The sequence below is a fragment of the Lontra canadensis genome, unplaced genomic scaffold, assembly GCF_010015895.1.
Source record: "Lontra canadensis isolate GAN:19392208 unplaced genomic scaffold, GSC_riverotter_1.0 scaffold17, whole genome shotgun sequence".
In the NCBI taxonomy this organism is placed as follows: Eukaryota; Metazoa; Chordata; class Mammalia; order Carnivora; family Mustelidae; genus Lontra; species Lontra canadensis.
This window is the reverse complement of record NW_022631011.1, coordinates 1,803,888-1,817,290: the sequence shown is the minus strand read 5'-3', so window position 1 is coordinate 1,817,290 and position 13,403 is coordinate 1,803,888. Positions and strand designations below refer to the sequence as shown.

Sequence of the window (13,403 nt, the reverse complement as noted above, 5' to 3'; positions counted from 1 at the left end):
AACAAATTACACATATAACATAAAAGGAAGTGGCATAATTGCAATATGGAGCTGACAAAATAACTGAATAGAAATGAGCTGCTTTTGGGAAGTAGGAAGAGGCTGGGGGTTAGGAAAGCAAAAGGGATTTCCATTTTTTGTACAGTCCTGTCTTGACTTTTTCTTTCTTTAAATTATATGCCTACTTAACAATTTAAAAAGGAAGAGCCCAGAAAGACCCAGGCACGTGAAACTTAAATGCCACACAGGTGTCATGGCAGGTTACATGGAGGAGGAGTTTGATAAATGGAGTTAAAAAACCAGATATGAATACATAAAAGATTCCTAACCTCTACACAAAAAACGTTAACTCCAGATGGATTGGGACAATCTTGTTGTTGTTTTAAGCAAGCTCTACACCCAGTGTGGGGCTCAAACTCCCAACCCAAGATTAAATCTCTACAGACTGAGCCAGTCAGAGGCCCCAGTGACAGTCAATCTTCTAAACTACGGTATCCAGTTTTTGGTCAACCACCAGTCTAATTGCTGTGAAAGTATGTTTAGACATGACTAACACTTAAAACACTATGCATAAACTATTACTTTCCATAACATGGGTGGGTTTCATCCAGCTGTAGGCCTGTAGAGAACCCGAGGTCCACCAAGGAAGGAATTCCGCCTCCAGACACAACTCTTCACCCTGGGTCTCCAGCCTGTCCACCTGCCTTTCGAAACTTGCCAGCCCTCACCATCTCTGGACACATCCGATTTGATTTTTTTCTCTCAGAAACTCTAATACCTGGATTAAGCTCTTAGGTAACAAGAGCAAACCTTTAAAACTCTTAGTAGAAAATAGAGTTATCTTTGTATATTGTAAGGTGAAGGTTTCCCAAATAAGACCAAAAATACTAATCATAAAAACTGACCAGTTTGATTATAAACTGCTGCTTATAAAAGATATGTTAAAGACTACTGCACAGGGACGGTGGGTGGCTCAGTCGGTTAAGCGGCTGCCTTTGGCTCAGGTCATGATCCCAGCATCCTAGGATCGAGTCCCACACATCAGGCTCCTTGCTCGGCGGGGAGCGTGCTTCTTCCTCTGCCTCTGCCTACCACTCTGTCTTCCTGTGCTCGCGCTCTAACAAATAAATAAATAAAATCTTAAAAAAAAAATACTGAACAAGAGAAGATACTGATAAATGTTCATATTTCTACTGTCCTTTCTCAATCTGTACCTTTCAGACTTCACTTAGCATTTTTTTTTTCATTTCCTTGATAATTTTAGTTGTCTTATCCTTTTCTTGCCTGCAGTACTTCTTTATATAGATCAGCCTTCTTGGCAGAGAAGCCAGTGGGTCTCTTCAACATTACCAGGTGTAAACTCTGCTACATATCCAGTTACCTAGTTCATGAATTCTTCTTTAGTCAATCACAAAGCATTCTAGAATCTTACAAAGAGCTCAGCCTTGAATCATCTAAAAAGCATGCTTGTTAAGTCCTCAAATTAATTTTAGCTCTTTTAAAAGAATTACTCAGACTACAGAAAACCACCAACTGATATGGAACCTTTATTTTTTTTAAGGTAATTTCTGTACACGTGAAGTATGGGAGTAATCCTTTACAAATGGAACTGATTACCAGAATAAACAACAACAAAGCCGAACTGGTATTTCATGTGAATCCACAGGAGTTTAAGCTTCAAATCCAGCCAAGAAGTTTGTTACGATTTCTTTCAGCTTAGCATCTGACTGCTCTGAGATCTTTCCATCAGTCCTATTTGAAGTAAAAAGCAGTTCATCAGTACTGACCTAATCAAAATTCAATGAATAGCTACAAAATTCAAAAGAACTAACAAGACTTTGTATCTTAAAATTTACAGAAAAGAGGCCATGAATTGTGTTCATACCTAATATTGCCCAACAGGGCCTGGTGCTGGCTGATAACATGAGCCAGGAAAGCGTGCTCAAACTTTGTGATCTTGCTGGGCTCCAATTTATCAAGATACCCTCTTACACCAGCATAAATAACAGCCACTTGTTCTTCAATTGCCATGGGAGCTGAAAACAAAAGAACGCCAAGTTGCTCAAATAAACGCCACGTTAACAAAGTCAGAAAAACTTACCTTTTCTTCTAATTATATCATGTCTCTACATATTACCTACTCTCACTTTCTCTGTGACAACTCCACATTACGATCTTTCCCACTTCTCTCCCCAGGAAAGTGTTTTTTCCTTGTTAATTGCAAGCCTGAAAGTGTAATCTTCGGGGATATTCCATAACCACTATTTATCATCTGGCAGCATTTAAACTGTTTAAGATATAAATAATTTGCTGAGGGGCACCTGGGTGGCTCAGTCGTTAAGCATCTGCCTTCGGCTCAGATCACGATTCCAGGGTCCTGGGATCAAGCCCTGCATCTGTCTCCCTGCTCAGCAGGAAGCCTGCTTCTCCCTCTCCTACTCCCACTCCCCCTGCTTGTGTTCCCTCTCTTGCTCTGTCAAATAAATCTTTAAAATAAATAAATAAACTGCTGAAACTACAGCAAGAATAAATGTATACTAACATGCTTTTTAAATCTGCCCAATGCCATTCTCTCAAGGCCAAGGTGGAAAGGGTAGTAGGAAGAGATCTAACAGGTTTTAAATCTCAAAAGAAAAGTAAAGAATATAGTAAGTTTTCCTGGTTATTCAAATGGCAGACTGCACTGGAAGTACAACAGGCATTAATCACATTCAAAACACTACCTTTAATGAAAGAACACCAGGTATTCTAGCTTTAAGGAGCTACGGGGTTCCCAGGCCCTTACACACAGTACACACGCTGATGAAGTGAGAGAACTCACAATACTGTCCTTGCTTCAGCAACTCAGTCAATCGCACACCGCGACTCAAGAGCTGCTGAGTGGCAGCATCAAGGTCAGAACCGAACTGGGCAAAAGCAGCGACCTCTCGATACTGAGCCAATTCCAGCTTCATGGTACCTGCCACCTGAAATACAGAAACGGTCCGCTCATGAAACACAGAAATACTTAACCCACTCACTGACAAAGAGCACTATCCAAGTACACTAGGATTTTAACCTAATGATACCCCTTCTCCTTGACAAAGTGATGCAAATTACCTGCTTCATGGCCCTGGTTTGGGCAGCAGATCCAACACGGGACACAGACAAACCAACGTTAATGGCAGGGCGGATACCTTTGTAGAACAATTCTGTTTCCAAGAAGATCTACAACATACAGAGAACACACATGTTAACAAGCTTTAAAAAAAAAAAAACTATTTTCAAAATTAAGTAAAAAACCTGAAGCCCAACATCTCCAAGGAAAAATGTTGAGTGTCTTCTCATCATAAAGAGCCCCTCCAATCTTCCCCAGCACCTATCAACTTACATACTCTATTGCTAAGATTAAGAGAGGAGAAGAGAAAAAACAGGTGATGAGAGGCGCCTGGGTAGCTCAGTGGGTTAAAGCCTGTCTTTGGCTCAGGTCATGATCCCAGGGTCCTGGGATCAAGCCCTGCATCAGGCTCTCCGCTCAGCGGGGGAGCCTGCTTCCCCCTCTCTCTCTGCCTGCTGCTTCCCTTCCTCTCTCTGCCTGCCTCTCTACCTACTTGTGATCTCTGTCAAATAAAATAAATAAATAAATAAATCAATCAATCAATCTTTTTTTTTTTTTTTTTAAATGCAGAGGAAGTGATCTGACCTCTGAGATTTGCTTCAAAATAATCAGGGGTAGAGAACAGCAATAGCTATAAATGAAGCAAAAATGAAGTTCACTATACCACGAACTGAAATGGGTGAGAGACATGTGGGGTTCGTTACACTGCTCTCCTTTTCTAAACATTTTAAATTCACCGCAATAAAGAGTGAAAGAGATTTAATGAATCAGTTCATCAACACTAGTTTCAACCAATGCCTTGGAATCATCCAAAGCTTTTATATTTATTTTAATCATAAAATAATACCTGTCCGTCAGTGATGGAAATGACATTTGTTGGAATGTAAGCAGACACATCACCAGCTTGTGTTTCTATGACTGGTAAAGCAGTCAAGGAGCCACCACCAAAAGAATCATTCATTTTGGCTGCTCTCTCTAGGAGACGGGAGTGTAGGTAGAACACATCACCAGGATAGGCCTCACGACCAGGAGGCCGGCGAAGCAGCAGAGACATCTGACGATAGGCAACAGCCTACAGTACAGAGAGAGGGTTATAAAGTTCAGTTACTACAAGCTAAATTTGTCACCTTCAATTGTGGTGCAAACATAGAAACAGATTCTAAAAATATATTATCCTTTGACCTGTTTGGATAAGTCATCGTAGATGATCAAAGCATGTTTGCCGTTATCTCGAAAATATTCTCCCATAGAACAGCCAGAATAAGGAGCCAGGTACTGAAGTGGAGCAGCATCAGAAGCAGTAGCCGAAACCACAATGGTGTACTTCATGGCATCTGGGAAGAAAATAAGTTTTTTAAGTTTCACAAGGTTATCAACATTTTGGTTTTAAAGACTACCGTAATTTAAAAACTAAGTGCTTTACTACATAATTTACCAAAGTCAGATTAACCAGAGTCAAACAGCACAGATTTTAAAGAAACTGACAAAAACCTTAACATTGTTTTATACTACTTTTATTCAATTATATTAGAAGAAATTTCAGTTCATTAGGGAATAATTAAAACCAGCCTTCATTAAGTAGAAGCTATCCTAAGATTAGCAATATTAGGACTCCCAGAGCACAGTGATAGTAAAGCTCTTTCCTTTCACGTAAACCCTACCCTCAAGGTGGGGCTTGAACTCGTGACTCGCAACACCAAGAGCTGCATGCTCTATCAACTGAGCCAGCTAGGCATCCCTGGACTGAAGCTCTTTAATACCTGCATCTGTGAGTCTCTTCACCAACTGGGCAACAGTGGATCTCTTCTGACCAATAGCAACGTAGATACAGTATAGCTTCTTCTTTTCATCAGTTCCATCATTGAAACGTTTCTGGTTAATGATGGTGTCAATAGCAATTGATGTTTTACTTTAAAAAGAGAATGTAAACTTAAATTTTAGTAAATACTTCAAAGGATTTCTCAAATTTCAGTCTTACTTCTAATCCTCATCAGATTCCACTCTCCCCATGATATCCAAAACATTTACCATTCCAACCCTAATAAGTAATCTTTCCACAGTTAAATTTTAGTTAAAATGTTTAACAAGCTTTACCCAGTCTGTCGGTCACCAATAATCAGCTCACGCTGACCACGACCAATTGGCACCAAGCTATCCACAGCCTTAATGCCAGTCTGCATGGGTTCACGCACAGAGATTCGAGGAATGATCCCAGGGGCTTTCAGGCCAACTCGCCTACGGGTCTTGGAACCAATTGGACCCTGTTAAACAATAAAAAGGAGCCCCAGAACAATCAGTTTTGATGTCTATTAGAAGCTACAAACACATCTAATAACCGTTAAACGTACCTTTCCATCAATGGCATTACCAAGGGCATCCACAACACGGCCCAATAGCTCCTCGCCAACTGGAACGTCCACGATGGCTCCTGTTCTCTTCACAATATCTCCTTCCTTAATTAGTTTATCATTTCCAAACACGACAACACCAACGTTGTCGGGTTCCAAGTTCAGAGACATACCCTACAAAACACACAATTGAACCCCCATGAAGCCTGAGTAGTACTTCTTCCCAAATGTCAACACTACATGAAATGAAAATAGCTAGTTAAAAAAAAAAAAGGCAGTATTGGACTTTTGATCTGATTTACTCAAGTATTTTTATGACAAAAAACCTTCTTTTATCAAGACTTAAAACAGCAACACGTTCCCTTGAATCCTCTTAGGATAGCATTATAAGCCTAACATGTTCATTTATTTACTACATCGTCAAAGAACTAGAAGAAACAAAGAAACTAGGTCAAGCTTTTTTCACTGTACTTCTCTTGTCTATGGATTTTGAACCAGGTGATCAGTATGAAATAAAGTGATCAACTGGAAATTTTAAGACACAGTTGATTTACATCTTTTTATCTGTGAGTAGTGTCATAAACAGCTAAAAAAATTACAGTGAGAACTCATCAGGTTAGTAGAAAAGCAAATTAAAACCTACCCAAACAAGGACAAAATGCTATAATGTAACAGTGCTGGGTCATCTCTCATCATTACAACTTTAATTCAAAATATAAGATTTTTAGGTCCCTATTCATTACTAAGGATAAAGGCTATTCATGAACTGAGTCTGGTCAGTTATTGAAGCTCTACAGAAATACTCAGAACAAATAGAAAGTATCACTGCAGTTAATGTTCAATACAGTTGTCACTAACCACAAGTGGCTATTTAAAATTTGAATTAACACCATCTTACCGAAGTCAGAGAAACTCAATTTTCTCTCCAATTAACAAATCTCTACACATCACCCACTCTCTCTGTGAGAAACTCCACACTGTACATTCTCAATAGCCTCACATGTAAAATAGTTACTATACTTAAACAGCACAGACATTAAGTATTTCCATCATTGCAGGAAGATCTATTAGACTATACTAGACTTTTACATCTTAAAAGCTAAAAAAGAAACTCAGAATTTATTTATATCAGCCTCACCTTTCAAAGTTACGTAACGTATACGCTGAAGATATGAGAGGCTAAATTTTTAGCCAAGGTCTAACAGCTATGAAGAAAACTTTTGGCTGTGTAATTATTCTTCCATATCAAGGTTTTTTACCATACTGGTCAGTAGCCAGAGGACCAAGTCTGTCTTTACCCACGCTGAGTGGGTAATCCTACTCCCCCTGGTCTACCCAGGTATCATGCTCTGCTTTCCTCAGAAAACCCATAACTGCTACCATTTGTTTTCATCCCACTGGCCAACTAGGCTCAACCTAATAGAAAGTAGACTTCTATCATCAGAGAGCTTCTGATAACTATACCGCTATCTTAACAATAATAGGTCTACTCTTAGAAGATATACCAAGTCAATGACTTCCAACTTTCCACCAGAAATGAATTTAGTTGGAAGTTATCTAAGGCTCTTATATAAGACAATCTTAATAGGTATAAAGCAGACTTCTTAGAATTTGGCTGAAGGTTTAGTCAATTTTTTATTTCAGCACTAGTGCCCACAATTTATATATTATCAGTCCCTAGAATAAAAACTTTGGTAACCAAAACCCTAAAGTTTATTTTTTTTCACAATCAATGATAATGATTAAATACTGAAGAAGTTGAGATTGAAAGTTAAAATAAAAAAAAACACTAGCACAATCTCTCAACTATTAAGTGAGTAATTCAGAGACCAATCCTAAAACACCAAAATCTCATTTTTTGTAATTTACCTTTAAACCGGAAGAAAACTCTACCATTTCTTCTGCCTGAACATTTCTTAGCCCATGTACACGGGCAATACCATCACCAATGCTCAGGACACGTCCAGTCTCTTCAAGGTCAACAGAGGTATCGGCTCCAAGAATACGTTCTTCAAGGATAGAGGACACTTCAGCGGTGCCTATTCAGAGAAAAAATCCATTGCAAAAATAGCCTAGTCTCAAGATCTTTTTAAAACCCACTTCCCTAACAACATAAAAACTATAGTTTTGTAATCACAATAACCAAATTATTTTTTTAACATTTTATTTATTTGCTTGACAGAGATCACAAGAAGGCAGAGAGGCAGGCAGAGCAGAGACAGAGGAGGAAGCAGGCTCCCTGCTGAGCAGAGCCCAATGCGGAGCTCGATCCCAGGACCCTGGGATCATGACCTAAGCCAAAGGCAGAGGCTTTAACCCACTAAGCCACCCAGTTGCCCCTAACCAAATTATTCTAAAATGTAATATGCATGGTTCTATTCAAAAAAGCTTGATATCCACCACTGCTATAAAAAAACAAATCCAAGGGGCTCCTGGGTGGCTCAGTTGTTAGGCATCTGCCTTCGGCTCAGGTCATGCTTCCAGGGTCCTTGGATTGAGCCCTACACTGGGCTCCCTGCTCAGTGGGTAGCCTGCTTCTCCCTCCCCTACTCCCCCTGTTTGTTTCCCTATCTAGCTGTGTCTCTCTCTGTCAATAAAATAAAATCTTAAAAAAAACAAAAAACACACAAATCCAAGTGATGGAGAGAAAATTTCACACGACAAATGTAAACCAGATAAGCAGCTAATAAAATTAAGCAACATCATTATAATAAGAATTTTCATCTTTTACTCCTTTTATTTAATTTCTCAGGAATTTCTATCTATGTTGAAACCTGACTTTTTTGCTAAACTTCGCAGGATGCTTAAAAATGTAATCTAATTTTTTTTTTTTTTTTTAAGTAGGCTTTATGCCCAGCATGGAGCCCAATGCAGGGCTTAAACTCATGACTCTGACATGGAGACCGAGCTGAAATCAAGAGTGGGACACTTGGGCGAATGGGTGACTCAGTCGTTAAGTGTCTGCCTTCGGTTCAGGTCATGGTCTCAGGGTCCTTTGATGGAGCACCACATCAGACTCCCTGCTTGGTGGAAAGCCTGCTTCTCCCTCTGCTTGTGTTCCCTCTCTCTCTCAAAGAAATAAATCAAATATTAAAAAAACAAACAAACAAAAAAGAGTGGGACACTTAACCAACTTAGCCATCCAGGCACCCCAAAAATGCAATCCATTTTTAAAAGCAACTGTTAACAAAGTATAAATATCTTTCCCCTTAAAGACATGCAAATACTTAATATTCTTCATCTGAGCATGTGGGAGACTTCTGTATTCACTTGTTTAATCTTTAGTTCAAAAGCCCCACTCACATATCCCCAAAAGAATTCCCTAACCTACGCATCTTCCCTGCTCACCTCCACCATTCTCTATTTGCAATGTGCAAATCTGTAGGTTGCCAAGTACAGATTAGCAGCTATTACCATCTAAAATCATAAAGGTAAAAGTTGTTTACTTTTTTCTAATTTGTTTTGAAGATTTTTTACTTATTTTGACAGAGACACACAGCGAGAGAAGGAACACAAGCAAGAGGAATGGGAGATGGAGAACAGGCTTCCCGTAGGGCAGGGAGCCCGATGCAGGGATTGGGATCCATCCCAGGACCCTGGGATCATGACCAGACCACAAGGTAAACACTTACAACTGAGCCACCCAGGTGCCCCTCTAATTAAATGAAATCTTTTACAGTTCAGAAAGGATACCCACCACCTGATATGTGTACTTCCTATTTCCACCCAAAGATACTGTATCAGGGGGCGCCTGCGTGGCTCAGTGGATTAAGCTGCTGCCTTCGACTCCGGTCATGATCTCAGTGTCCTAGGATGGAGCCCCCCATCGGGCTCTGCTCAGCAGGGAGCCTGCTTCCCCTTCTCTCTCTGACTCTCTGCCTACTTGTGATCTGTCTGTCAAATAAATAAATAAAATCTTAAAAAAAAAAAGGAAAAAGAAAAAAAAGCTGCAATATCATGAAAAAATATATATTTCACTAGAACAAGAGAACCTACCACGACAGGGCTAAATGGCACATTACAGGCAAAGAATCTGAGATTTGTAGTAACTAAAATTAAGAGGGAAAAACAATTAACAAATGAAAATTAAAAAGTTATGCAACCAATGTAACTTATTTTTTCCCTTATTGACAAGGTAGTAAGTGTGGTGTATACAGACTTAGAAATAATGACTTACCAGTCTTCTGAAGACGAGTGTTAGAGGTATGGAGGTTCCTTGCAGCAATGAAGGAGGATCCCAAAGCATTTTTGGAGACCTAGTGCATAAACATTTTTAAAAAGTTTGTTTAAAATTAAAGACCTTATAGGGCGCCTGGGTGGCTCAGTGGGTTAAGCCTCCGCCTTCAGCTCGGGTCATGATCTCAGGGTCCTGGGATCAAGCCCCGCATTGGACTGTCTCCCCAGCAGGGAGCCCGCTTCCCCCTTTCTCTCTCTGCCTGCTGCTCTGCTTACTTGTGACCTGTCAAATAAATAAATAAAATCTTAAAAAAAAATAAATAATTTTTAAAGTGTTTTTTAAAAACCAAGAGTTACCAAATTATCCTTTCCTTTAAGGGGATCAGGTACTATTATTTCATCTTCAGATACATTTGAGTTGAACTGTGGAAATTCTCAGTAAGATAAACTTCCTAAGAAGGGGAAATATCCATATATATCCTATTTTACTTAAAAAAAAAAAAAAACACATAAAAAATTCCTCGGCGCCTGGGTGGTTCAGTGGGTTGGGGGCTCAAGTCATGGTCTCAGGGTCCTGGAAATCTCTGCTCAGCGGGGAGCCTGCTCCCCCCTCTCCCTTTTCTCTGCCTACTTGTGATCTGTCAAATAAATAAATAAAGTCTTTTTTAAAAAATTAAATTCCTAAATGTTAAAGAGAGTTTGATTAGAAATTAAGAATGGCTGTGGATTCTTTTTCTCCCCCTGCCACAGACAAAGCCACAATCTGGACCACCTCCTTCTTCAAGTTGTAACGATGCTATCGGTCACTGTCAATTCTGAACCTACTATCTCCTACAGAACCGGATGAAAACCATTAAAAATGTTTTTCTTGCAACTTAGTTGTATTAGAACAGTAAAATAGCCAGTGTTTATTTTACCTCTGAAACTGATACTACGTTTAACAAGAGTAAGTAAATGTAAGCCTTCAAGGGCGATAAGTAACGAAGGGCATTGACCTTCACAGGCATTTTCCAACCTATGCTCTATCTTGAGATCTCAATCACTGTCTAACGAACGATTCCTCAAGGACGAAATCTTAAAACACGTCAAAGTACCACGACACAAAGCAAAGCCTTCTTTCTGCCTGAGACAATTTAGGTTTCACTGCTGTCACGGTATCGGCCGCAGGAAATGCACATTTACACTGTATGGCGTTTCACAGTCACCTCAGTATTCAGCGCTGAGATCGTCTACTTAAGTATTCAGAAAAGCACCTTCATTTATTGCTTTCCCCCGAACCGACCTCCGAGCAGAGGTGAAATGCCGGGGCGTACTGACCTTCATACAATGTCAGGCTTTCCTAGGTCGCTTCAACTAGAGCTACCAATAGTCCTCTGACCTTCAGCGGGGCAATCCCGGAGAACCGGCGGGCGACAAGCCTCGCCGTTTCAAAGCAGGTGTCGGAAGAGCTAGCGACCCAGCCCTGACCTTCACTCAAAGCCCCCTCTCGGACAGCTCTCAATTGAAGTCCTGGACACCCCCTGAGGTCCCTCTCTAGACAACATCGAAGTCGCCACCTCCCCTGCAGCGCCTAACACCGTCCCGCACGGATGGCGAGCATCTGGGCCCTTGCGCCGTCGCCCAGCCCAAGGCCGAGCAGCCAGCGGTGCAAGATGGCGGCACCCGCCAGCCCCTCGCCCTCCATGCAGCAAGAGCTCGCGAATCAGCACAGCACCAGCCACCCGCTGGGCCACCCCCCTCCCGCCAGTACCCCGCACTCACCAGCCCGGCCCGTCGAGGAAGGGCGCGGGCCACGGCCGCGGCGACGCGCACGGACAGCATCTTTGCAGGTTCTCCTTGGGTGGCTCCTCCGCAGCCGCAGCCTCCGGACTGACTGGGACAAAATGGCTGATCGACGAGGAAGGTCAAGGCAGCCGGCCCACCTGACCCGGAAGTACCGCCCCTCGCGCTCACCCCCGGACGCGAATCTGCCTTTTGCGGGAGGGGTGGGGGTGGAATTACTTTTTAAAGTATTGTTTTTAGAATTAAACATAGAAATTAGCGATTAGATCTTTGTTAACTTCGGCCCAGGCTTTCGTTACACATTTGTTTTGACCTATTGGGTTGACCTTGTGGTTGCCCCTGGCGACCATGTGGGTAGCGGAACCCCTTACGTTGCGGCTTTCAGTCCCAGTCCCGGCTGGGGACCGTGTAGGCGTCACCCGGCGCTGGGACGCAGCTGCTTTGAAGGTGTCGGGAGGTTGATGTTGTGGGGTCTGAGACTACAGCTTTTTTAAAGCGTAGTAGCAAAATAAACAGTTATCACCAGGGGCATGCGGAACTGGTTAAACTGTAGATCGCTGGCCCCACCCCTCAGACCTTCTTAAAGTTGAAAATTTGGAGTAATCTGAATTTTTGAGAGGAGCCCACACCATTCTAGGTGATCCGTTACGCACTCAAGTTCGAAAATCGCAGTTCTTTTATATTCTATCTATATGAAATCTGTATATTAGAACAAATTGTTTAAAAATGGTAACAAGCGCAAGTTCAAAATGAGTGGTTGCCAATTCACTGAGGGTGGTGCGGAATCAGAAGTCTCATCCCAGACTGGACTAGGATTCAAGGTTTTCTCGACCAACAACTAGTTTCAGGACAACAGGGACTATACTTTTACATCTGGAATAAAATTAGGGCGTCTGAGTGTCTCAGTCAGAGACAAGCCTCCGCCTTGGGCTCAGGTCATAGTCCGGGGGTCCTGGGGTAGAGTCCCGGATTGGGCTCCCTGATCAGTGGGGAGTCTGCTTCTCCCTCTATCCTATGCCCCTGCTGGCCTGCTCTTGATTTTTCTCTCTCTCACTCTCTCTCAAATAAATAAATGAGACCTTTAAAAAAATAAATTTGGAATAAGATGGAAACGATAGGGATGCCTCGGTGGCTTAGTCGGTTAAGCATTTGCCTTCTGCTGAGGTCATGATCCCAGATTACTAGAATCTAGCCCTGTGTCCCGCTCCTTGTTCAGCGGGGAGCCTGCTCTCCCTCTCCCTCTGCTGCTCCTCCTGCTTATGTTCTTTCTTCGTACCCATGCACACGCTCTCTCTCTGCCAGTAAATAAAATCTTTAAAAAACAAAATAAAACGGAAAGGATGAAATAAAAAACACCTTCTATACTGACACACTAACATTGGAACAGAACTTCCCCACCCATACACACACAGAATTTTTGCCATACTGAGATTTTTATGATATGCACAGAATTGTTGTCGGGGGAGGGAATATTGGGTGGTCTTATCTAGTTTACAGACAAAACCTTAATTTGGGTGGAGCATATGAATATCGGGATTAAAAGGATCATGTCCTAAAATACAGCTTGTGAATGTACGGTCAGCAATCCCTTTTCTAATATTCTATTCCATTTTTAAGGTGAGTATCCTTCTCCTTATGGGTAAGAGGAGGCTAACAGAAAAAAATATTGGCTTCTAAAAACAGAAAGGTTGGAAGGGTATTTTGTGAAATTAGTAGTGATGAAAGTGGACAAAGGACATAAAGATAACTTTCCCCCCCATACTCAGGGGCTGTACCAACTTAATTGAAATTTGGTTACTGAGCAGAGACACATTTGACTAAAAAAAAAAAGGAAACCATACAATATGGTATTGGCTAGTTAGTAAAATTCTTTTGAAAAAAAATTTCATCATAAAGAAATTTCTGACTTAGAAGAAAGATATTTAGTGCTAAGAGTGATCCACAATTTGATATTAAACCACATATATCACACCATTGAGTACATGGGCTACCTTTCCTGA

At 41.3% G+C, this 13,403-nt stretch overlaps 1 protein-coding gene across 1 annotated transcript; it reads right to left on the bottom strand.

The window, feature by feature from the left end:
• Positions 1-1,524: 1,524 nt before the first annotated feature.
• On the bottom strand, positions 1,525-11,563 carry ATP5F1A (ATP synthase F1 subunit alpha). The gene is made up of 12 exons (XM_032859489.1): positions 11,383-11,563; positions 9,623-9,701; positions 7,315-7,484; positions 5,446-5,619; positions 5,192-5,358; positions 4,858-5,006; positions 4,280-4,431; positions 3,945-4,169; positions 3,100-3,207; positions 2,822-2,966; positions 1,886-2,036; positions 1,525-1,752 (listed from the first exon to the last, which is right to left on the bottom strand). Exons 1-12 carry the CDS (start codon positions 11,440-11,442, stop codon positions 1,671-1,673), a joined length of 1,662 nt encoding a protein of 553 aa, XP_032715380.1. The 5' UTR covers positions 11,443-11,563; the 3' UTR covers positions 1,525-1,670.
• Positions 11,564-13,403: the final 1,840 nt, after the last annotated feature.

What these genes read in the sequence shown, in the direction of transcription:
- ATP5F1A (XM_032859489.1), bottom strand. Translation starts at nt 11,442, where the DNA reads ATGCTGTCCGTGCGCGTCGCCGCGGCCGTGGCCCGCGCCCTTCCTCGA. An exon ending in ATTGGTGACCGACAGACTGG is followed by an intron (nt 5,007 to 5,191) that starts GTAAAGCTTGTT and finishes CTCTTTTTAAAG; the next exon opens with TAAAACATCAATTGCTATTG. An exon ending in TTTCCATCACTGACGGACAG is followed by an intron (nt 3,208 to 3,944) that starts GTATTATTTTAT and finishes TGTATGTTGTAG; the next exon opens with ATCTTCTTGGAAACAGAATT.